Source organism: Barbus barbus (assembly GCF_936440315.1).
Source record: "Barbus barbus genome assembly, chromosome: 22".
Taxonomy (NCBI): domain Eukaryota; kingdom Metazoa; phylum Chordata; class Actinopteri; order Cypriniformes; family Cyprinidae; genus Barbus; species Barbus barbus.
In genome coordinates this window covers 15,997,696-16,024,929 of record NC_136750.1, presented here as the reverse complement: position 1 = coordinate 16,024,929, position 27,234 = coordinate 15,997,696, and the positions used below count along the sequence as shown (strand labels likewise).

The window sequence follows — 27,234 nt, the reverse complement described above, 5'->3', positions numbered from 1 at the left end:
TAAGCCAGCCAAATAGCAAATCGATAGCAACTTGATACTGATAGTTCACCCAATAATGATAATAATAATAATAATAAAATCTGTCATTATCATTCCCTCATGTTGTTTCAATACTGTAATGAATGTCTTTCTTCTGTGGAACAAATTGAAAGATTTATGTTTCATTTTATTGAAGTTTCATTTTTTTTTTTTCTTCATGTTTTGCCCATACTAGTCCAAAAAAACTTTACCACATTGATTTTGGGGGAAAAAAGTTTCAAAACATCTTGTATTCCACAAAAGACAAAAAAAGTCAGAGAGGTTTGTAACACATGAGGGTAAATATAATATAAATTATGGCAAAAGTTTAATTTACAGGTGAACGATCCCTTTTAGTAAAGGCATTCAACAGTTTCAAAATTTACATGTGAGGTACAACTGTACATAACTGAATACATAAACCATAGATCTTATTTTACTCACAAACCAAAAAACCACCACTCTAAAACCAACAAAAAATTCCCAAGGGAACCCATAGTGAATTAGCCTCCTGCATGGGTTAGTCGACAAACTGACGTCAAACTGTGGCCCATCACATAGTGTCTGTTGGTCAAAGTTAGAAAGATGTCTCGATGACTTTCTTGAGTAATGCTGGAGGGTTGTTTCCTACCTGCAGTTTTATGAATCACAGTGGTGTCTATGTTTATTATATAAAAGTCCAATTAAGAGGGCAGTGTGTTATTTGTATGCTTATTTCAGTGTTAAATATAGCTTTTCCTTTTGCTATTTTTTTTAGTTGTCTGTGGTGAATGTGATTGTTTGTCTTGAAATTGCAATTGTTTGGTCAGACTGAGATCCATCAGTTATCAGATAATATTTCAAATGTCACAGATATATTGTGGCAGTGTCCTGTCTGATGTCATTGTTGACAGAGATTGGGAAAGTCTCCCACCCCCACCCCCCAACCCTTACTAGACTTTTTTTCCAGTGTTGACAGGTTGTCATCTCCTGGCACCTCGGTAAAAATTGTGGATGGATGTACAAATTTCTGGTATCATGAGGTCTAATGTCATCATGTCTCTAGGGACGTACTGCTGGTCTGTTGATTAAACCAAACTGCAGCTTCTGTATTATTTATCAGTCAAAGGGGAGACGTCTAATGTCAGTGGATGATCTTATTTAAGACCTGTTGACTGACTGCAAGAGACTCTGCTGGATTGTTAGCACGTCCACCTCCTGTGCGTTTGGCTCAGTGTGATGTGGATCGACTTTGCATATGATCTGCATTGATTTTGTTTTTGTCATTGTACAAAGATAGCTTCATGCAGGCAGCTAAGGTACAATGAGTTCCTCTGGGAGTGAGAAATGAATCAGTGCACAACTGATAGCTGAGGGCATGTGCTAAATCTAACACAGATGGTGCCAAGATTCTAATCAGCTTCTACATTTACATAATAACAAATAATTCACGGTTACTATTTCCTACATTGCTTTCTTGAAGTATGCAAGTTCAGGTAACCTCACTGGTGTTTTACGATTGTTAATGGTGGGAATTGAGAAGCAGATAAAACAAAAAAATCAGAAAACAAATGATTTTCATGTTCAGTTCTGTTCAGCGGTTCATCGCAGGTGAATGGAACACTATAAAATACTCAAATTCATGAAAGGATTACTCTTAGTGAGTCGTTATTCTATCAAATTGCTCTGAAAGTTCATCTTTAATTTTTCAAAAGGTGCTAAATCTTTAGCAAATCTCATTATTATTATTTATTTTTCATACTCAGTTTAATGTTGTAATGCTTTTTTTTTCTTATTGTATTTATGACTGATTTTTTGTATTTATTAGTGTTTAATATTTCATTTATTGGACAAAATGTAATTTTAGTCTTCATATTTATTTATTTAAATTTTTCTTTTATTATTTATCTGCTGATGTATTGAGTGATGTCACAATCAGAGATCTTCCCCTCAGTGAAATTCAATCACAGATGGGCACAAGAGATGTATTTGAGATGCACGCCAATATCTGCTGTAAATGTCAGTTGGTCTCGACTGACCGCTTGTGATCTGATTACCCAAAGTGAATGTAAACAGGGCCTATGAGAATGAAAACCAACCAGCCTCTCAGAAAATGGTTTTTCAATGTAAAGGACAGTCAGAACTGGACGCGTAATTTTTATTTAAAAATAAGAAATTGATACAGCTGCATTACCCAGCTGGCTTTGATATTTCATTTACTTCCTGCCTGTAAAATGTTTTGTTGTGCAGGTGTACCAACACAACGCAGTGCCACTCAGTCTCTCAGTTGTGTTCCTGTGTAAATATAGGTTGTGTTTGCTGCTGAGCTCTGCCGAGGGAACCAATGTCTCAGCTGGGTGCATCAACAAGGACGTTCCACTTTTTTGTCCTGTCACTCACAGTAAGTTCTTGTGGCAGACCATGAAATGGTGTAAATAGACAAGTGCAGGAAAGCTCCTCAAGCACAAAGATTCAAAACCCATCACGACTGTCCTGACACAGCAACTGTGAGAAATGCACGTCCAGGTAGAAGGAAACGCCCTTCAGTTCTTTTCTTTTGTTGTCTTTTTATGGCCGCTGTAATATGATTGTGAAATCATTGTTTAGTGATGATTACATAATTCATGCAATTTCAAATCTGTAATACTTGGTGTGTCACTCACATTTGTGTGTTTTAGTATGGAATGTCCAGGAAAAGTATGAGAGACAAAATGTTAAAGGGGTCATCGGATGCAAAATTCACTTTACAAGTTGTTTGAACATAAATGTGTGTTGGAAGTGTGTGCACACACCCATCCTATAATGATAAAAATCCACCCAGTGGTTTATAAAAAATCCCTATTTTAAAATCCACTTTCTCAAATCAAGCTATTCTGAGATTCCTGTCAGAATGACGTAGTTCTGCACAGACGATAGTTGATTGACAAGACCGTCTTACCTTAGACCCGCCCTGAGTGAGCTGAGAGCTGTCTGCCATTGTGTCGACTCCGGTGCAGGGGAAGACAAAATGTCTCGGATTAAGCGATTGATTGTTCTGTTGTTGGATGTAATAATGAACATAGCAGTTGTCATTTACTCCTGACATCTGAGCCACTGAAGACGCAGAGAATTAACGTTACTTTCGTGTTTGAAGGGAATGCGCTGATCTCGATCTGCCTAAATGTGTCTGTTCGCGCGAATCATTCGTGATCCAGCTTCATCTACAGAAGAAGTGAGTATAAGGGGTTTTTATGAATCTTTGCAAATCGCCTTTCCTTATAATGAGCTAGTTTACAGTCTGCTCGTCACTCCACGGAAGAGAGGGGAGGGGTCAGCAGAGCTCATTAGCATTTAAAGCGACATGTACTAAAAACAGCTTGCTGAAAATAGAGGTGATTTGGACAGAGTAAAAAGGGTGTTTTTTTTATACTACCATTTAAAAATTTGAACCAAAGTATGGTTTAGACTTTTCATTAAGACCCTAAAGAATCATATCGACTTGTGGAAAATGGGCACCCGAGAACTCTTTAATAAAAACGTGCTTCATTAGCAAAGCTCTGATTGCTGAAACTTGACGTTCTGTCATAGTAATCGGGTCAATATCACTGTAGGGGGCTTTTTGGAGTCCTGTACATAACTAAATGATTTGCCATGATAACTTAACATAAAAAATGACTATGAAAGGGTGTGTTATATTACACTGTAAAACATTTCAGACCTCCCAACTCAAAATTTTCTAGTGACTGATTACATCTAAATTTTGCCATTGGCCCGATTGAATTTCTGCTAACTGAATTTTATCAATTGTGGCAACAGTCTGTTAACATTGGCTCAATGAGAAATAATATGTTGAGCCAATGGAAAAATTTAGATGTAATCAGTCACTAGAACATTTTGAGTAGGGAGGTCTGCATCTTTTTACAGTGTAGGCTAAAAAAAAGTTTTTATATAAAGTTTTTATATTCATAACAAAAGCATTACATGGCTCTTTAGAAACATTTTCTAGATTATTTTTTTTTTTTAGTTTTGTGTAAGAGGATGCGTGTTATTTTAATATGTCCCATGCACTGCTCATTAAATTTGAACAATAACAGAATATTTTCAAATCATAACATTTAAAAACAATATTCTCCTATTAATATTTTGTTAAATAAGATATTATTGTATTGATCATTTGGTAATAAAAGCTATATTTCTATTTAATAAAAAATAAGAGTTTGTCCATGTCCCTTGAATGGTTATATCAACGTGATTTGAGGATGTAATTATATTATTTATTATTATTATATGTATTTTTAATAACCCTGTTTAGAAAAGGGACATCATACCTTTCAGAAAATATCATTTGCATCTTAATTTTGCAATGAAAACGTATTTAACAGTAATGTTGTGTGTGTCCATGACAGGGTGGACATATCTTATGGTTTATGCTTCAAATAATGGCCCATAATTATCTAAAAAAATGTGGGTGTGTACTTGTGCCTACTATTTATGATTTGACAAAGCGAATGTGAAATTATTTTTGAGTATTGTGAGGGCTGAAAGGCACTCTATGGTGATATCGACCCAATCAAGAGACTGTAGCTTTAATTAACTATACGGTAACCTTGTGCAAATCTGTTCCACCACTCAAATAGCTTGCTATTAGCTGCTATCTGCTGTGGTACATCCTGAAATTCTTGCCTAAAAATGGGGGGAAATGACCCCCTTAAGTACCTGACAAATGTCGGACAGATGAGGTCCTCAACATGTGTATTACAAATGAGAAATAATCTGGAATTTTGCTTTATGCATACATGTATACCTTAATTTGCATTGTACAGTTATTCACAGTATTTTACTCCTATGGAAACTGTAATGCTTGTAAAACTCCATAGAATTTGCACATTCTTGAAGATATATCTGAAATAGATGTTGCTCAATCAGGGCATAATATACGTGCATCATAACTTATTCAGAGAAATAATGCTGACTTTATATAGTATGGACTTAAAGACATGAAGCTTTATTTCCAAGATGAGGTATGATAAGCTTTGAATTTCAATACATCGTAGAGCGATATAACAGAGGCTTGTATGGTTATATATACTAAGCCTACTGTATCATATTTGATGTATGCAAAATTGTAAGGCCTCTAATTTATCGACATGATCAAAACCTGTTATATGCCATCTACCACTTGCCTTCTGTCTTCTGATAGTTATTCTTTTTTTTAGCAAAATCTTGTTGAAATGTGAGTCACATATGAAATACATCTTTGCATTATATGTTCTGGCCACAATAAAAACTACAGAGCTTTGATCATAAAACTAACCCTTGAAATATCATCATCTACTGAGACATATGTTATTAGGAGATAAGTAGTTACTACTGAGATTTATGTGCATTTTGTGTAAGGATTCTGCTTCTACTTTTATAAAGATAACATTGATTTGCATTGATTTACAAGGTAAATTCATATAATTTCATTTGTTACTTATATCAGAATTTCATATAATATCAGAAACATAATAAAAATTTGATGGTTTTTTTTTTCCTTCTCATACAGCGCCCTCCGAAAGTATTGGAACAGTAAAGACAAAATTGCTCTGTTGGCTGTGGAGTCAAGACATTTACAAATATGATTAAAAGATGAATATGAGACAAAACTACAGAATGTCATATTTTATTATTGGGTGATTCAACACATAGATGTTTTACCAGCTAAGAAGTTCAGCACTTTTAGAGTTTCATCCCTCTATCTGATGTGAGAATAAGTATTGAAACAGTTGCCTCACAGGTCTTTCTAAGTGATCAGCTGTGTCCTGTTGCATTAATTCTTCAGATATTAAAAGCAAGGAATGTGTTGTATCAGTTATATCCATTACTTCTGAATCTTGCATTCGATGATGACACACACAGACCAGGATGAAGACAAGGGAGATGACTTTGAGAGAAAAGCAAGCAATTTGGATGCTAAAAGAAAAGAGGAAGTCAGTTAGAGCTCTAGCAAAAACAAAGGGCATGGAGAAATCAAGAGTTTGGAAACCACCAGAGACACCAGCAACCAACAACGACCTGATCGGCTGAGAAAACAACAGTAGTTGATGACAGACAAATCATAAAAGCAGTGAAAATGAATCCTAAAAGACGTGTCTGTAAAATCACCAACAACTTCCAGAAAGCTGGGATGATGCTCTGACAATCTACTGTCCTCAGGAGACTTTGACACAGAATTACAGATGATACACAGCAAGATGCAAACCTCTGACCAGCACCAAAAATAGAAAGGCAAGATTGGAGTTTGCAAAAAAGCACAAAGGTGAGCCAGAAGAGTTTTGGAACTGTGTTTAAGGACCGATGAGACAAAGATGAACCTTTATCTAAGTGATGGGAAAGCAAAAATGTGGAGAAAAAAGGGAACTGCAATGATCCCAAGCATACAGCCTCATCTGTAAAGCATGGTGGAGGTGGTGTCATGGCATGGGCATGCATGGCTGCCTCTGGAACAGGCCCTCTCAACTTTACTGATGACGTAATGTATGATGACAGTAGCAGAAAGAATTTGGACGAGTACAAAACCATCTTGCCTACCAATATTCAAGAAAATGCCACCAGATTCATTGGGAAGTGCTTCATATTGCATCAGGACAATGACCCAAAACACCCTGCCAGTTCAGTCAAGGAATTTATAAGGGCAAAGAAATGGAAAGTCTTAGATTGCCCAAGTCAATCTCCATATTTAAATCTGATTGAACATGAATTTCATCAGTTGAAGAGGAGAGTAAAGGCTCCCCAAAACAAGCAACAATTGGAATTGGCTGCATTAAAGGCTGGGAAAAGCATTTCAAAGGATGAGACCAAGAGTCTGGTGATGTCTATGGGTCACAGACTCACTGCTGTGATTGTGCGCAAGGGATCTGCAACTAAATAATATCTTTTAATCTTTTATATCTGCCTTATGTTCAACTGTCCCAATACTTATGCTCACATCAATGAGTGGGATGAACTCTAAAAGTGCTGTTCTTTTTATTTGGTAAAACATATATGTGTTGAAACGGCTAATAATAAAATGTGACATTCTGTAGTTTTGTCTCATATTCATCTTTTAATCATATTTGCAAATGTCTTGACTCCACAGCCAACAGAGCAATTTTGTCTTTACTGTTCCAAAACTTATGGAGGGCACTGTATATAAACTCCATGCTATCTGATGCTATATGAACCATGAAAGCCTGATGTATCAAATATGATACTCAACAAAAAGCTTTTTTTTTATTTTTTGTAAATAAAGGCTCCATATGCTGTTCCATTTTTAAAAAAAAATAATAATAAAAAAAAAATTAATATAAAGTATTTAAAAAAATAATAATTATTTCATATGTCAGACTTTATATGGTTAAGCATCAATGTTTTCTCCCATTCATTTTTCCACAAGTGGACCGTCTCCTTCCCGTTATTCTGTCTCTGGTAACATTTAAATTGTTGTTGTTCTTGGCAGAGAGTTGCCTCCAAAATTGACCTTTAAAAATGAGTGCAAAGATATTTGATTCTACTGTTCTAGAGTAGCTGCATTGACAATGGAGGCTGATGTAATCTAGAAATCTCTCCTAAATCAGTTATTGGTTATCAGTTTATAATATAAAAAGTATGAATATGTACGTACGTATAAATATTTAGTCAAGCTAACTATAACAAACAACATAAATGACTGATGCACTTGTACATGCAATGGATGGGTGTGTAGAGAGAGATGGAGATGAGAGATTGAACAGCTGTTTGTGTGTTTTAAGTAGGTCTCTTCCGCAGCTGCACTGGCAGTGCAAGTTTATTCAGTTCAAGCGAGTGGCATGGCAAGCCGAGACTCCACAAAACATTTGCAATGTAAATACAGAGTAAAATATGCTTTTGTGTGTCAAACTAATATACACATTACATACCATTAGTTAATAAGTGTCCACGACTGTAACTTTTGCACAGAACTGTAAACTGAGCATCTCGTTATTTATATTAATCCCCTTGTATATTTTTAACTAAAACGTTTATGTACATTTCATCCAGCAGTCCATCTTTAAGAGAAGTCGAGCGGTGAAATCTCCTGCTTTACTGAGTGAAGTTTATGCCATGTAGCAGTAACCATACAAGGAGCTCTTCATTGCAGATACTAACTTGATGAAACATGATGATCTGAAGCACCAGTTTCATGACAATAAAAGCTCCTTTAGTGTAGTTTCAAAGAGGTCAAATGCATTTGCTCCTATCTTCCAGTTGAACTAAAAAGCAGCTTGAGATTTGTGTGGCATCAGGTTTAATAACTCCTGTCCCAGCTTATGTTTGTCCAGCAGCTAGTTCGCATCAAGAGGAGATTCCCTGCTCTGTTTATGTCCTTTTGTCACAGGCTGTCAATTAGAGGCCTGTTCACTTTAGCCTGCAGTTTATTTGCCCTTTTCTCACAGCATTCCCTGCCTTAGTGAAGAGAGCAAAATGATGGCAGCAATTACTGTAGGAACAACCTAATGGACTCTGACAAAAATTGGGTGTAATCTGACGGTGAGTTATTGCAGTGGTTTTCAAATTGGTTTTGCTCAGATTTTACATTGGACGACCAGTGGCGAGTTGACCTGCTGTAATGTGTTTCCAGATTTGTAAATCTAAACAGAAATGGCTTTAAAATCACATTAAAATTGTATTATCAGCCATATTACTAAATGAAATATGAACTTGTGTCAAAATGCCATAGTTTAATTGTGCAGCAACAGACAAGTCAAAATAATAATAATAAAAAAAATAATAATAATTCTATGTGTTTACAGGGTTTCTGTGGGTTCTGTGGAAAGTCATGGCATTGAATGTTGCATGCACTGCAAAAAATGAATCTTCCTGAGTTATCCCTTCATTTTGATACATTTTTCATAAAACAAGACTTCTTATTCTATCCTTTTGCTTATCAAGTAAGTGTATCTTAAGAATCTTTAGACATTTGCACTGGAAAACAAGAAAAAAGCAGTGATTAGAAGGTATAGTATATGTATTTCCATATTCTATGGGTTGGGAACAGAGGCACACGCCAAAAGTTTTTGCTGTCATCTCTGCTGTCCTGATTGCTAATGGTTGGAAATGTCCAGACCTCCACCATGGGCTTTAATCTTAACTAGAAATCATTTCAGCCGTAATGGAGAACACAAGCTCACTGAGCAATGGGAGAGATGCATTTGCAACACTAAACACCCACATCAGCGGCACGACTATCACAGATGCTTTCAGGAAATAAAAGCACCATGTTTTGTTACAGTGTTTAGGACTAATGGACCAGCAATGGTACATCAGTTTGTGGCTGTTTTTTTAAAATGCTTTGATTTCAATTATGTTGCTTATGAAATGCATTTAGGCATTTCTTTGATAAAGGACTTTTTAAGATGATGTTGTGGGGGACTAACCCCATTCAGCCTCTGTCTTTGAGGTGTGTACTTATAAATCAGCCAAGTTCTGATCATCTAACTTTTCTAAAGATGGATTATTCTTGAATGCAAAGCCGATAAGCCACAGATCCTACAGGACAGCATGCGCTGAGATTGATGTAGCCACTTGGCTTCTTCAGAAATGTTTTTTTCTCACAAAGGTTGCCTTGCCACACTTAGATATCATAAATTGATTATGCATTTATCTTTCAGCTGTTTGTTTTATACACAGGTTATGACATTTATGTTTGTATGCATGTGTTTATTTTTATCATGTAGTTTTGGAAATCCCACTGTAAAAAACTAATCGTGATTTTTAACGGTAAAAAAATGAAAATGCTACAGCAAAAACCTGTTAAATGGTTACCGGTAAGTTCCTGTAAAAATCAGGGAAAAACCATAAACTTGTCTTCAGTTAGTTCAGAGTGCAGCCGCTAGATATATAACGTAATATAATATATTACGCCTATTTTAATGTCCGTACACTGGCTTCCTGTCAAGTATAGGATTGATTTTAAAATTGTATTATTTGTTTACAAAGCCCTCAATAATCTGGCTCCTCAATTCTTGACCGATTTGTTGCTTCTGTATACCCCGTCTAGAATCTTGAGATCGTGTGACCTTGGCCTACTCATAGTCCCTAGAGTTAAAGTTAATCGCGCCTTCGCTACTGCGGGACCGAAGCTTTGTAATAGCCATCCTCCCTTTATCAGACGTGCCCCATCTATTAGTATTTTTAAATCCTATTTAAAGACATGTTTTTTCACCCTGGCTTATAACATTCCTTAGTATGTTTCCTGGGTTTTTTACTGTACTCTGTTGATTTTATTTGTCTGTTGATGTCCTTGTTTCTCTTATTTTATTTGTGTTTTATTCTTTGTAAAGCACTTTGGTCAACCTCCGGTTGTGTTTAAATGTGCTGTATAAATAAACGTTGTTGTTGCTGTTGTAAACTGACGTTCCAGAATTCCCTGCGTTGCATTTCAAATTTTGTTTGAATTTGATGTTTTTTCTTTGAAATAACTGTTTCTTCTTAGTTTTTTCTTATCAGTGAAGTTTATTAAGGTTGTATGTTACATCTAATGTTGTTAAATGAATGTTTATTGCATATTTAGGGGAAGTCGTGGCCTAATGGTTAGAGAGTCGGACTCGTAATCCAAAGGTTGCGGGTTCGAGTCCCCGGCTGGCAGGAATTGTAGGTGGGGGGAGTGAATGTACAGCGCTCTCTCCACCCTCAATACCACGACTGAGGTGCCCTTGAGCAAGGCACCGAACCCCCAACTGCTCCCCGGGCGCCGCAGCATAAATGGCTACCCACTGCTCCGGGTGTGTGTTCACGGTGTGTGTGTGCACTTGGATGGGTTAAATGCAGAGCACGAATTCCGAGTATGGGTCACCATACTTGGCAGTATGTCACTTCACTTCACTATTTCAGTTTGAGTCTCACCATTATGGTGTTTAGTGTTTGTGTGAATGACACTGTGCACCTTCTATATATGTTATAATTTAAAAGCTGCTTGTGATGGGCTTTGGTTCATAATGTGTCTTTCTCATCACCACCTGCATTTGGTGGTTATCAGTGTATTTAAAAGGTACAAAACAGATTTCAGTTACTTCAATAATTGGTATATTAACATTATATCAGTTAATGAAATTCCGGTATTTAACTGTAAATTTAAGTTAAACCTAAAATTTTGTTACCGTATTTTTTACGGTAGAGTTCCGGCAACTACAGCTGCCGTTTTTTTACCGTAAATTATTCAGAATTTCTTTTTAAGTGCAGTGACATGCTGGTAGTCACAAAAAATATTGTAGTCACGAAATCAGAGATCTTTCCCTCAGTGAAATCCAATTCTCAGGAGATGCATGTTAACATCAGTTGCAATAGTTTGTTTGTTTATTTGAAATTATTTGTTTGTTAGTTAGTTAGTTTTTTTTTTTGTTGATTTGTTTTTGATTTTATCTATTAATTTTTGTTTTTATTTTATTTGTTTGTTTATTTATTCATCATTTATTTGTTTGCTTTATTTTATTAGTTTATTCATAATTTATTTCTTTGTTTAATAATTAGTTTTACTTATTGATTTTTTTTATTTGTTTGTTTTTTTATTTATTTTTGAAACTGTGGCAACTGTGGCTATTGCAAATTGCTTTCATCATTTCTAAATTTAATATTTAAGATATTTGTCATGGCACTCAGTTTATTGTATTAGACATAATTATAAAATGCAAGGGCAGTGAAAGATTATTTGACTCAGACTTACACATGCAATTATATGCAACACCAGAAGGCTAATTAATGCTAATGATGATTGCTTTCTGCTTTTAATTCGTTCAGCTTGACTGGCAGGTCTAATATTGTTTGTAATTTATTAATAACAAGAATTCTTCAAGTTTATTGATGAAGCTGTCTATGGCGTGAATACAGTTATAAAATTCCTGACATATTCAGACTAGGGGTTGTATATATGTTTAATATACCCAAGACACAGATGCTAAGGAGAAATGTTGTTGTCCTGCAGCTGAATTTCTTTCATTCACTCACTCAAGTGCACACTTGTCTGTTTTTCTCACAGTCGCAATGTGTTGCTGTTTAAATAATCTATTAATATTTTATTCCCTTTATAAACTCACAACCTAAGGCTGAAGTCTTCTTGACGTGTCTGGATGTCTTTGTGGAAACATAGGCTTGGGATTTTTGTAATGAACAATGAAGCCTTTGCTTCTTCCCTCCATATGTCATTAGCTTCAGAATTCTATACACAGTAGCCAGCCACATTTTAAAATTTCATCACAGGGAGCCTTCAACCCAACATAACCAGTCGATAAAACTCACACATGGCCGCAAGATCTTCAGATTGCGTCAAAGGCGTGATTTGACCGCTAGAAGGGTAACAATGAGGTGAGGCGTCAAGATGAACAGAGCCTCATCACAGAATATATACTTTCAATAATGAGAGGGTGCGCAATCTGTGGGGTTGCTAGGCAACTGCATCAGCATCACTCCAGCAGCCTCATGTTGAGAAACGCATTGGAACCACGCTTTTGAATGGCATCGCCTGGCTCGTGTATGTGATTTGCAGCACATTGATTGAAGCATGGCCTCTTATCGGTGATGGTAAAGTCACACACAGGCTAAATCACTCAGTTAAGAAGTAGTGATTCACAGGAATCACCAGTTCAGCACAGTTGGCAGCATTAGTGTGACTGTTGTGGATTCGAAGTCTTCAGTCACATTGTATCACCACACGTTGACAGATGAGCATGTTTCACAATTCCGTTGCCCTTCGTCTGTAGTACAGTATGTAACACACTTGGTTATGAGCAGCCCAGCGTTTAGAAGGTCTTGCTGTGTGATCATTCGTTAGTAATCAGGACATGATCAAACTGTGAACTTCTCTCTAGAGTCGCTGCTGACGGCAGCAGAGAGCACACTTATAAAAGAGAATATGTGCTCTTTAATTCAGATTTACAGCCCAAGCAGATTATACAAATTATATATTATATATAGTTTTGTACTTATAAATATACCACTATTCCTACCAGGATTTAGCCCCAAATTTTTCATCATCTCTCATTTGAAGTTTTTTTTCCCCCTGTTTGTTATGACCATCTGATATGTTTTTTTTAAAGGCTCATAATTAGGGCCCTATGATTTCCCAAATGCAGACGGAATTGCAGAATCCAGTTAGAAAAATGGAATTTAACGCGCAATGTCATGGAAATTGAGGTGAATAAATCAAAAGTAGGTCGGTACATTTAAATCAAAACGTGATATGGACTAGTATCTGTAAATATTTAGCTGCAAAAAAAATACTATTTAAATATGAATCCTGCTTGTTCTGCATGTCTCTATGTGAATGAATGCGGTTTCGTTTACTACACACATACTGGAGGAGCGCGTGTGTTTTCAGCCTCTGCCGCCTCAATATAGGAGTACACGAACGCATGAACATAATCTGTAGAACTGATTTTAAAACCACTTCATGAGCATTTTACCGTTTCTTTTGAGAAAATCTATCGTCATAAAGGTCTTCGCAGCAACCAATCAAAATAAAATTTCGGTTTAACTTGAAACTGTAAGAGAAATATATTACTTAATGTAATGATGCTATTATAGGCTACTACTACTAATAAAATCATTAAAATATAATTTTTTTAAGGAATATTTACCAGAGGAATTATTTACTAGAATGTATTTACTTATTTTCTTAAAATAAAACTGAATTTGAGAGAAAAAAAGTATTTCACAAGACCTTAAAAATGAAATTGCCGTTAAATTGTGTACATTTCATGATTTCAATTAATTAGACATGATTCTTGATAAATATTTTTTAAATTTAATCGTTAAAACAGAGTTTAGAAAAATTTAAATAGAAAATAAAACTGAATCCAGAAAAACGGAAAACACAGAATTTGAAAAAAAAAAAAAAAAAGAATTTTGGGAAAAAATAAAATGGATTTCATATGGCATTTGTTGCTTGATAATAACACAAAACTTGATGCTCTGAACTATTTTTGTTGGCAGAGAAAAAAATTGCATGAAATATAAACATTTTAAAGTGTATATTGTTATAATATATTATTTTTATTATATATAAATACAAGGATTCACATATTCGATCAAAATCTCAGTAAAAACTGTAATATTGTGGAATATTATTACAATAAAAAACTGTTTTCTATCCTAATATATTTTTAAAAAATTATTTATTCCTGTGATGCAAAGCTAAATTTTCAGCAGTAATTACTCCAGTATTCAGTGTCACATGATCCTTCAGAAATCATTCTAATGTGCTGATTTGGTGCTCAAAAAACATTTCACATGATTTGCCAATGTTGAAAACAGTTATGTAACTTACTATTTTTGTGGAACCCATTTTTTGATTCATCAGATCATGTAATGGCTTGAACATCATTTATTTGAAATTGATTTTTTTGTACGAAATGTCACTTTTGATCAAATCAATGCATTCTTTCTAAATACAAAAATATTAATTAATTAAAAAATATCTTCTACTAACCCCAAACTTTTAAACAGCAGTGTATAGATGTATTATATATTCATGTATACTTATTTATTGTATACTGTGTGTATACATTAGACCACTTAAAACATTATTTATGATTCATGGATTTATTATACGCAGCATTTAAATGATATTTTATACTTTTAAATTAGTAGCCTGTTTATACATGATTTGTTGATTTCAGTAGGTTTGCTTCGTCAGTCTTCGACAGAGTGGCCAAAAATGATTACAATGTGTTGCAGCACTTGATTCATTCATTAATTTATGCATCATCTATAATTCAGAATTTTCTGTTTTTAAATATCTGCTGGTCTAATTGCATCTTTATTAATACTGAAACTAATCCTACTTCATTTTTTTGTAGACTACTACATCCTGCCATTTGAAGAGCTCACTGATGATGCTGTCCTTTTTTTCCCCGTGCAGTTTCCTGACCTTCTCCAGGCTCAGTAGTGCTGGAGCCTCCGGCGTATTTCATCCTCTTCCTCATCGATTGTGACTCCTCTCTCCTCTCTCCCTCTGCTGAGGGAGCACCTGCTGTCTGTACCTCTGCTGTTCAGTACACCAAAGCAGGTGACTTCAGCACACACACTAAAAGACAATCCTTTTACACTCACAGGTACCCTGCACCTTTTTTCATTCACCCGAGATATCATATTTCTGCAGGCTAAGCACTGTCTATTTCTGACATTCAAATGTCCTTTTTCCAGTAATTCTTTAATTGTGTCCGAGCAACCAGCTTATTTGAAGGCCTCGTGTGTCACAATTCTGAGAAGGAATGTCCAAATAACAGGAAATTACATGAGAAATAAGGCCACGGTTTCTAGATATTAAATCACAGTGGCTTGTGTCCACATGTCAGGGCGTTCAGATCCAAGTACTCTCATAGAACTTGTCCTAATTTGACCGGAAACGTGCAACTTGTCAAGACTGATTTTGTCTCATGTGATGTCTTTTTGCTGCCTTTTTGAGAACAAAATATAATTGGTTCCCTTGCGCAATCTGCTGCCTCATTGGGGGTCGGTATGTCAGGACAGCCTGGTGCCCTTGAGGATTGTGCATAGTAAAGATCTTGTCTTATTAGAATAAATAGAAGAATGAGAATTCCATTCCCAGAGCTCAGGAGTGTGTGTGGCCACACAAACAGTACGTGTGTGAACATGTAGTGACAAATCAGATCGCTCACACTTCTCTTCTCCTCTGTAGACTGTTGGAATGGCTGCTAAACCTCATCCACCTCTAATGAAGAAACACAGTCAGACCGATCTGGTGAGCCGACTCAAAACACGCAAGATCCTGGGAGTCGGTGGAGAGGATGATGATGGAGAAGTGCACAGGTCAAAGGTCAGTTTTTGTATCTTTGTCCTTATTAATTTTCTCTCCTAAGCTCCATGTGACTTGCATACCAACTTAAACCCGCTGACACACGTTAATGTTTTGCATTCATGATCATATTGTCAGTGTGTGATAAGAGCTGTAGAAAAACACACAATACAATCTTTTGTTTCCTCAGGTTAATTTAGATATTTAGCCTTTTTTTAATAATGTTAATAATGTTCTTTTTTTTAATGTAGCCTGATTTTTATTATTGGTTCATTTTACCAGTTACTTTCTGAATAGTATTTGCAATTAGTTGAGTTTTACAAAATTCCAGTCAAAAAGTCCAAAATTATCACATGCCAAATGTGAGTAAAAATTGGCCTTGTTGAATAAATAAAATGTTACTTGCCAGTAGACGGTAACATGGCAATCTCAGATTGTAAGAACCACCTGACTGTTGCTGATGTAAGTGACATGCAACATTTCAAGCCAGATACAAACTGTCTGCTAAAGAAAACATCTGTCTTGACTTGTCTGTCTTCTCAGTGCATCTGTGGATCTGACGTTTTAGTCTATTTTTTCCTTCCAGAACTCATGATACATGAAATATTCTTTGAATTACAGCAACAAAACACAATTATGAGGAACATCATTTTTTGTGAACAAAGACTTTGTGAGCTGTAATTTTTTAAACGCATATCCATTTGCCATAAGAGAAAAATATTTGTTACTTATCACCAGGGAAGTTTATTTGCAATTCTCAAATTAATGTTTTTGATCTGATTTTACACACACACACACACACACACACAGACACAGACAGACACACACACACACACACACGAACACAAGCACTCTCTGAAAAGTATCCAGCCATGTAATATCATATGAAAAATAGAGACTGCACAGTAATGCTGTTACATAAGCAATTCATGTGAATGGGGCTTTAGAGAGAGTTGAGTTATGTAAAAAAGAAAATATATAAGATCAAAGGTCCATTCCGCAAACAGAGTAAACATCTTTCACAAACATCTGCATGTCTTACTCTTTTGAAGTTTATATGTAGTGTATATAATGAGTTGTAGGTGTTGTTATAGCACAGTTCTGAACACCCTTAGACCTTACTAATTTTCAAATCCTGGTTACAGCCATGTGTAAGCGTGGTAATTCGAAGAAGTAATGTGTAACCTGTAGTATTTTTTTGGTATGCAAGGTCTCACAGTCAGACATTCTTGTCACAAAATGTTTAATTGCTGTTTATGAGTCAGTAAATCAAGCCAGTAACTAAACGGTCAACTTTAAATTCTGATCAAATTATATACAGAAAGTGATTAAATAACGGTCCATTTTTAATCACTGGAGCTGTCAGTCACTTCAAGTTTAGTGTGAACGACTTGAGTTCTGCATGCCAAAACTCCTGTTTTGATAAATGACGCTGTCTACACTGCTCAATGAGATACATCGTGTCTGTACTGTTTTTGTTATGAAGAAATCATTTGTGTTGCAATAGGGTGATCATTGCAACACAAATGATACTGTGATCGGCTACAATGCTCAGAGCTGGAAACTTTCATGCAATGAGAGTAGATCGGCGTATGATGCTTTAATCCAAAAGTATAGTAAAGCTGGTGTTCTGATTTCATTTGTTCTTGCTTTGCTTGTACATGAATAGCTTAATCCAGAGATTAGATCTGCACTTAGTGACCAAAGTAATCCAGCATCTCTAGGGGATATGAAAAACTTCTATACTATATATATATGTCATGCTCAGAAATGCACTCTCTGATGCTTGTACCCATATCTGAGGCTGTTTGTCCTCGCCGGTGAGCTAGAAATCCTTTTCGCAACTAAAAATAAATGAAGGAAGCACTCCATTTTACTTTTCATTTGTCCTCAAGCTGCACACCCACAGGAAAGCGAGCGTGACATGGTGAAACGGCTGTTGTTTTCTCCGTGAGCCGGAGGAGTGAGTTTCCTGTATATAGATTGAAGGGTCTTAGTTTGTTTGGAGACGTTAGCGTTACTAAGGGCTGTGGTAAGGGCCCTGTCCCGCACTTCCCCTTTCAGAACGTCTGATTCAGCTCTGTGGTTATTTCACTGATATAGGGGCTTTGTAGGATGTAACAAGGCCATTTAGCAGTATTTCTGGTAAACACTGTGGCTTATTCAGTATAATTTGAAAAGGAATTGTATGATTTAGGCATCTAACAAGCTTCCATTTGCAGAGATTGGAACGAAGGATCTTCTGATTTGCACAGCTGTAGATCCCTCAAGCGTTGGGGACGGGACTTTTTTGCTTGCTAAGCTATAAGCTACAAGCTACTGTACTTATGATTTAAATTAAACTCTAGTTAAGCTAACCTTATGAAAAAGTCGTTATAACTACCTTGAAGCTGGTGTAGCAGTATAATGTAAGCAGCATTTCTCTGATTTAACATTGAGTTTAAAAATGAATAGATTATGATAAGTAAACAACTACAATTAACTAAAATTAGAAAGTGGGGATGACCAGCATTTACATAGAATTATATTTCTATAAACATTTATTTGGCTTTTCCATGAGGGACAAAACAAAATTCAAACTATCTTCTTTTTATGTTTTCATGGAAGAAGGTCATAGAGGTCTGGAACGTGAGGGTGACATTTTCATTAATGGGTGAACTATCACTTTAACAGAGAGCATTTGTGACCCTGGGAGCGTATTACAGAAAGATCCTAACTTTAAAATCTTATCTTATCTGTTTGGTAACCATGGTCATTTCAGCTAGGACCACATTTAGGACAAAAGCTATTACAGAACAGCATTTCCTAAGTGTGTTATCTTCTCTTAACTACAGATAGGAAAGCGTTATTACAGAAACCTCCTAACTTGACAAAAAAAAAAAAAAAACTGTCTTAACTTTAGGACAACCCCACAGCTGTCCTAACTTCAAAATGATTTGAAAGCTAACGGGAAAAAAACGCTTACAGCTGTGCTGTCCGACAATGGGATTACATTTATTAATAGTTGAAAATGAAGAACGAAGATGTTTAATGGTAGAAAGACTCTTGGAGGACCCTGAAGACGTGTTATATTTTGATGAAAAAACATCTATAAGTAATTACAGACTGCCGCACAACATATTACAGTTAGCACAGGAACTGCAACCAGCATTATAGAGACCAACAAAATTGTCACGGAGCATTACTGGTTGTAGTGCAAGTAATGCCTTTTGTTTTTTGCAAAAGGCTATTTTCAAAGTGAAGTAGCTTCTATTATTTTGTTTACCTCATCAGCAGTGTTTGTTGCTTGGTAAACGACCTGAGAGTGGATTGTCAAGCTTGATAATGCCATTTAAGATTTCCTAACTAGAGATAAAATACTATTTTGTAAGATAAGAATCCCAAATCAAGTTAAGATTTGCTTCTGTAAAACGAATTAGCGAAAAATCCTAATTTAACATAATCATATCTTAAGTTAAGACCTAAGATAAAAAACTTTCTGTAATACGCCCCCCAGGGTCACATTTTTGAATATCATCTTGTTCTGTTGTAAAGGTGCATTTTACACCATTGTTGTTAATTAGATTAGTAGTTAAGGTGAAGCATCCTGAGTCACATTCCCCCAATGACCGATTTACCGTAGGATTTCTGTTGCTTTCCTTTCCCTGCATTGCAAACATTTCCTTCAAGCATGTACCTGTGGTTGATGAAGGATGAAGGAGCGAGCGGTCACATAGACCGGATTATTCCCTCCAAAACAATATTGTTTATTTCTTCCTCTTCCTGCCTTCTCTCTGCCCTGTGCCACACTATTCTGCATTATTATTCTTTCTAAATGCGTCTCACGCTCATGACTCTGCTTCCTGGAGAAGGGTCTGTTCCTGTGAAAACCACACGTGCAAGAATGACTGTACAGATGCATGATTCATTAATGGAACAACAGCCCGAGGCCAAACTCAGAACACATGCACAATCACACGATACACACCTAGTGAAGCGCTGCTTTTATTTCTGCATGGTCTTTTGGTTTAAATGACCTGCATGGTCTTTTGGTTTAAACGGAAGTTGCATTTGCATCAGAAACAGATTTGATAGCTGCAGAAAGAGCAGTGTAAAGATGTGCTAATAAACACACTGATCTCTCTATGTCCATTTGCAATGTTTTGATATCCTCAAAGGAGCAATTTTTGTTTACATGTTTTTTTTTTTGTTTTTTTTTTATACAAAAGTCGACCTGGGCTTTAGTAATAGCTCTCATGAGATCACTCTCATTGCTATGCCTGGCTTTTATCTTCTCCGTTCAGAGTCTGACCTGCAGTAGCCTCTGCTCAGGATGTCGGCACTCGCTGAGAATTTTTTGCAGAGGCCAAAGCAGCCAGCAAATTGAAATATTTGAGCTATTTTAGAGTTTAGAAAGGTCTTAGCTGCTTACGCTATTCAAATAAGATGGCCGTCACAGAACCAACCACCAGGTAAAATACAATTTGCTATTAGTCAGCTGTTAAAGTACGCTTCAGAGCCTGAAATCTTTGCTGCTGTGAATCATAATGAAATATGACTGCTCAAATTAAAACTGGATTGGATTTTATTTAGTTTAATCTATCATCACTACAGTTGATGTGAAGTGAAGTGACATTCAGCCAAGTATGGTGACCCATACTCGGAATTCGTGCTCTGCATTTAACCCATCCAACGTGCACACACACAGCAGTGAACACACACCGTGAACACACACCCGGAGCAGTGGGCAGCCATTTTATGCTGCAGCGCCCGGGGAGCAGTTGGGGGTTCGGTGCCTTGCTCAAGGGTACCTCAGTCGTGGTATTGAGGGTGGAGAGAGCGCTGGACATTCACTCCCCCCACCTACAATCCCTGCCGGCCGGAGACTCGAACCCGCAACCTTTGGATCACGAGTCCAACTCTCTAACCATTAGGCCACGACTTCCCCACAACCTCTGACCTGGAAGCAGACGTTTCTGTTTAGTGATGCGACTATGTGCAACTTCTTGTGATCTTTGTAAATTGCAAATAATTTGAAATTGGCGTCAGGGTTTTTTTAAAACAGTGACCACTGTTCTTTGTGAAATCAAATTCAAATCTATTTTTTTTTAAGGTTAATCAAACTGGTAGTTCCAATCCTGAGAGAAACCTTGTATCTCCGTATTTTGACCTTTTTTTTTCTCTCTTTTGATTTGACAAATATTTAACATATGAAAAGTATTAAACAAGCTTGTGACTGAACCTCACAACTCCATTAAATCCTCAAACTGTTAGCAAAACCTCATCTTGAATGATGTACCACACAGAGAGTTTAGAGACGGTCTCTTCTTGTTTAAAAATTCAAGAGTAGCTGGTTGTTTGAATTAGCTTATGTTTTATGCATTTGAGGAGCGAAGAAAAGTATCTTAATCTAGCATTTGCTGTCTTGTCATAGCCCAGTCTTAAATAGCCTTTGCATATCACTTTATCTTTTATAACAAGAGATTTTGGCCTTGTTCTTAATGACAGGAACATTGTCTAATTACAGTTTTTCATTTCAGATTTAATTATAAATCTATTATCAGTATTATAATATTAAATTAACCAACATTTTAGAATATGAGTTTGTCCATTTTGCTTTAACGACAGCAGTACTTGATTAGCACAAACTCCACAAGCTTGTGCCAAACTTGGGCCCAGTTGTTCAAAAAAGTTTAATCTGGATCACAGTTATCTGGATTTGTAAATCCCTTGTTTTGCTGATTTTGTGCTGGTTTTTTTCCCCAAAGCAACACTGGATTGGATCATCCTGATCCAGATACACATTTGCAGATGACAAAATCTGAATTACCAGTGCTCTGAATTGGATTTTATATCATAATGTGTAGCTGCTAGCTATGTCAAGACCAACAGGAAGAGACAAACAACCCCTTCCATTTTCTTTTAAAGAGTCAGATTCCTCATGATCCCCACAACAATTAAATAAAAACAAGCAAATATACATGCAACTGATTATTGATGATTATTGTGTGGTTGTAATTAATATATAGGCTTATATTCTTTTGTTTGACATTGACAGCTGTTTGGGGGATTTTGTTTCTTTTTTTACAGGGACAGCAACTTTTTTTTTTTACTTTACTGTGCTGAAAGGCTTAAAAGGTAGCTTATGTACTTTATCACTGTAGCGGTTAAATCAAATGCAAAATATAAACGTGATGACCTGTTTTTAAGTTTTATTACATTTTGTTCCTAAAATCCACCCTGAATCCTCTCTTTCTTTTGGGATCAGGATCACTTTGTTTTTTTTGGAGCGTAGGATCGGGATCCTACTAAATGGTTTTGTACATGAGGTCTGATCTAGATCAAAACCAAAGTGATGATAAGAATAATGCTCTAATCTAATTTCAGAATCATTTTTCTTTTGAACAACCCATTTCCCTGATAGTCATGCATTCCTACGGAGCCCCTTAGAGCTCATGGTGGTGGAAAGATTTCGGGGTGGGAGGAAAAAATATTTTTTAAAACTTTTGCGTTCCCTCGCAAAACTTTGCGTTCTCTCAATGAGTTCAAATATGTGCTGTGTGGTGGCAGTATTGGATGTAACGCAAAAAATCCTATTATGTCTCTTGTTTACTTTTGGTGCTATTGTGGTGATTGTCTGGGCAGCTCTGGACATCTGCTTTCTGGGCATCTGCTTTCACCAAATCTAATTTATTTTCGAGTCATTAGCACATCCTAGTATGAAGCCCAGCAGCAGCATCTGCTGTATCACTGTGACAGGATCTACAGGGACCTGCGCAATAGCAGTCCTCATAGTGTGCTTTCTCTCTTTATCTCTGCATGCTTATTTTGCCTCCTCTTTACCTCCACTCTGTCTCTTACACTGGTTTTCTCTTTCTTATCTCCCTGTTGTGCTCCCATTCTGTCTTATTTCACATGAGTCTTTTTAAGGAAGCCCATACAGATGCACTGACGCTGTGGTTGTCTGCCACAGTAAGTGGGATTCTGGAGGTGTGGCATTTTATCTGCATTCGCTGAGCACCACTGAGGATAAATGAAACACCATTTCCCGCTCATATCCCTCACAGCATTTATAATGTCATCAATCAACAAACCTGGAGATGTGGCCTAATGGTTAGAGAGTCGGACTCGTAATCCAAAGGTTTGAGTCTCGGGCCGGCAGGGATTGTAGGTGGGGGGAGGGAATGTCCAGCGCTCTCTCCACCCTCAATACCACGACTGAGGTGCCCTTGAGCAAGGCACCGAACCTCCAACTACTCCCCGGGCGCTGCAGCATAAATGACTGCCCACTGCTCCGGGTGTGTGTTCACTGTGTGTGTGTGTTCACTGCTGTGTGTGTGCACATTGGATGGGTTAAATGCAGAGCACGAATTCCGAGTATGGGTCACCATACTTGGCAGTATGTCACTTCACTTCACTAAATTAAAAATGTTTCTTTCTTGCACAGATTTACAGAAGATCAATCATATGATTCTGGGGTGCTGGTCTACTAACCTCTATCTTAACATTCTGGCCACAAACCAAATACAAAATACATCCTTAAAATTTATATTCATTTTACTGTTTTGCTTTTTTTTTTTATCAATAAAAAAGAAATCAATACTTGTAATCAGTGAGGGCACAATTGATCAAAAGTGACATAGTCGTTTATAATTCTACAGAAGATTTAAAAAAAAAAAATTAAATTTACTATTCACCAAAGAATCCTGAAAAATTTTAAGCAGAACAACTGTTTTCAAGATAATATTAAATATTTATTGAGCACTGAATCAGCATATTAGATCAAGAAACTGAAGTTTGGTATAATGATGCTTATAATTTAGCTTTGCCATCACAGGAATGAATTACATTTTAAAATACTACAATAGAAAACATTTATTTTGAATGTTAAATAATAAGTAACATTTCACATTATTATTAGCTTTACTGTATTTTTGACCAAATAAATGTTGCCTTGATGAGCATAAATGATTTCTATTAAAAACATTAAAGGGGTCATCGGATGCCCATTTTCAACAAGTTGATATGATATACTTTGGTTAAAATTTCTCAATGGAAGTGTAAAACAGCACCCTTTTTACCTTGTCAAAAACAGCTCTGTTCACAGCAAGCCGTTTCAGTGCATTTCCCTTTAAATGCTAATGAGCTCTGCTCACCCCGCCCCTCTCTTCTGTGGGGTGACGAACAGTTCTCTAAGACTTTAAACTTTAGCCACATTTAGCCGCGAAACTTGCTAACGAGCACATTATTAGGAAAGGCGATTTGCAAAGATTCATAAAAAAACCAAAAAAAAAACCTTCTTCTGTAGGTGAAGCTGGATCACGAATGATTCGCGCAAATATAAATGCATTTAGGTAGATCGGGCGGCACATTCCCTTCAAAATCAAAAGTAATTCTCTGCGTCTTCAGTGGCTCAGATGTCGGGAGTAAATGATGACTGCTATGTTCATTATTACATCCAACAACAGAACACCTCAATCGCTAGGAGTCATTCTTGTCTACCTCTACTCTGGCTTCGAAACAATGGCGGATTTTTATCATTATAGGGTAGTTGTGTACACACACTGCCAAGACACATATCAGTTCAATCAGCATGTAAAAGTGAATTTTGCATTCGATGACCCCTTACAGACCTTACAAACCCCAAACATTTGAACGATAGTGTACTTTGAACGAAATTTCACTGGATGAAAGTAATAGCCAGTTGGACTGTGTGTTAATTTATTCAGATTCAGTGCTGATTCACAAGCTCTCTATTCAATTCTGATTTCAAATCCATTTTGATTATTTCAGTTGTGTCAATAATGTCCATTTTACTTTTACTTTAGAGAAAATCTACATCATTTACTGTTACTCTACAAGATATTGTGTAAAATCCAGTGATTCCAATAGGAATCTTCGCGTTTAGGAGTTTCACGGTTCAAGATTCAAGAGTTTTTATTCGTCACATACACAATTATACAGCGTATAACCAGCAGTGAAATGTAAGTCAGGTCCGCTCCAAGGACAGTGCAATTGTATAGAATACAAATATTAAGAAAAAGAAAAGTAGAAAAAAAAAGAATAAAATAAAAGATAAAAAATATTCGTTTGACTTCTTTGTGAATTGTGCTTCATACATCTCACTTTACTCGTGAAATTTTGCTTGAGTTTCAATAATGTGCACTGCACTTAATGCCCTAAATTATACAGGACAACATTTCAAACTAGCAACCCATCTTTTTAATCTATTCATTATAAGAGTTATTTGTTGTAAATAATATTGCACTAGCAATTCTGTATGTTTTTGATTTACAGAAAAGATCCACAACTCATTAGAGCCATTTGTTCATTAATTGAACTACAGTGATGCTCTTGTGTGATTCCTGTAACAATTGATTTTTATGAATTTGTTCTTTTAATGAATAATTACTGCTGCAAATTAGTTACTTGGTTCTAAAGTGAAAGATTTCCTTAGAAACCAAAACGCTTCTTTAAGAGCAATAAATGCTCTCTTCTTTTTTTCAACTGCTTTATGCAGCCATATGGGAACCCATGATATGCTGCTAATGATAGAACAGTCTCATCTCCCAAAAACACAACTGAGTTTGCCAACACGTTGATTTCCTTGTAGTGTTGCCATCTTTGTTTAACAGCTACGAAGAAGTAGGTGGGTGCATTGAATGACAGCCATAAACCTGAATATGTGTGAATCTGTGGAAATCATCAGAGACACACTGTGGGTGGCTGCATTTGCTAATTTATCAAATTGGATTTCATGCTATAAATATAGTGCGTTATTAATCCACCTATCCACCATTGGCCCCCAGACGTCAGTCTTCACAACAGGTTTCTTCACTTAAATGAAAGATGTCTTCATGAATCGCACCACACAACTGTGGACAACTCGCCATGCACTATCAATTCATCATGCTTCAGTATGATACAGTTGTTTTTGTTCGTCTGAAGTGAATTCAGAATGGAAGTTTCAGTCAGAAGTGTCACCACCAGTTTTTATTATTCTGAGTGTAGTGTTTGTCTCCCTTGTCTCTCTCTCTCTTCCCAACTCTCCTCACTTCCTCCTTTTCTCTCTCAGATCAGTCAGATGCTGGGGAATGAGATCAAGTTTGCGGTTCGAGAGCCTGTGGGACTGAGGTAAGACAACGTCCCTGTGCTGTTCCACTGCGCTCTACACTGCAGTGCTTAGGGAAGTTTGCTCTTATAAACCTCATTTATTACTTTCTGTCTTGCGTCACCAATGCAGAAAATAGCAGGCCTTTAATTAAAGCGCAGTTATTTTGACAGGCCACAGATGAACCAGCTGAACCCTGGGCTCAATAATTGTATAAATTCAGCCGCTGTTTAAGTAACGCGTATCATTTTGTCTGTCTCTGGATACTAAAGCAAATGGTTTATGTAAGAAGAATCCCCTGCAGTATTATTAGCTTCTAATTTATGTGCATTATCTGAGTCGCTTGTTGAGTCTCCATATCTCAATTTGAATTTTTCACCATTCAAGAACATAGCACATTTCTAGAATATATACAGTGAGGCCCAAAATTCTAAAAACACTATTGAAGCATTTTGTTTTAAAATGCATTTTTAAATGTTAAATTACACTACCGTTCAAAAGTTTGAGGTAGGTAATATTTCTTTAGTGTTTTTGAAAGAAGTCTCTTTTGCTCACTTAAAAACAGTAATATTACGAAATATTATTTACAAATGAACTGTTTTCTATTTGAATATATTTTAAAATGTAATTTGTTTCTGTGATGGTAAATTTGAATTTTCAGCAGCCATGACTCCAGTCTTCAGTGTCACATGATACTTCAGAAATCATTCTAATATGCTGATTTGGTGCTCAAGAAATATTATATCAAGAAATATCATTGTTGGAAACAGTTGTGAAACACATTTATTGGACTGTCCTGCCTTTAATAAAAGTAGACAACATTTTTATTTAATAAGCTCACTTAAGGACTTGTTTTGTAAGATTTGACCAGAAAAGTTTATATATTTTTTTAAAGAATTTTTGTCATACATAAATGTAAAAATATTATCTTAACTGCTGGGTTTTTCTTTTTGTTTAGTTTTTATTTGACTGAATTTATTGCTGACATGGCTTTAAAAACTTTATTATTACAACTACTACAACTGGAAACCGTTGTGCTGTTTAATATTTTTGTAGAAACAGTGATTTCATTTTTTAAAGATTCGTTGATATATAGAAAGTTCAGAAGAACAGCATTTATTTGAAATATAATTTTTTGTAACTTTTGATCAATTCAATGTATCCTTGCTGAATCAAAATATTAATTTTTTACAAATAAAAAATAAAACAATCTTACCGACCCCTAACTTTTGAGAGATAGTGTATATTATCAGCAATCAGCATAACAATTAGAGTCAAAACGAACATGAATTTCAAAATATCTGTATGTGGTTTGTCTCTCTTTTATTATAATGACAGCAACACTGTATAAAACCTGATGATTATGTTCTCCAGCATA

General features: G+C 36.1%; 1 protein-coding gene across 2 annotated transcripts in view; it reads left to right on the top strand.

Moving 5' to 3' along the window:
* Positions 1-27,234, top strand: part of LOC306888272 (tumor protein p53-inducible protein 11-like) — a 66,116-nt gene that overhangs the window by 31,588 nt on the left and 7,294 nt on the right. Inside the window, exons 2-4 of one of the 2 annotated variants that reach the window (XM_079446468.1) lie at positions 14,870-15,016; positions 15,650-15,787; positions 25,821-25,879. In XM_079446468.1, the coding sequence (XP_079302594.1) occupies positions 15,659-15,787; positions 25,821-25,879 (188 nt within the window). In that variant the 5' untranslated portion in view covers positions 14,870-15,016; positions 15,650-15,658. Of the gene's footprint in view, positions 1-14,869; positions 15,017-15,473; positions 15,788-25,820; positions 25,880-27,234 lie in introns of those variants that run through there. The other variant, XM_079446469.1, reaches the window with a different exon arrangement.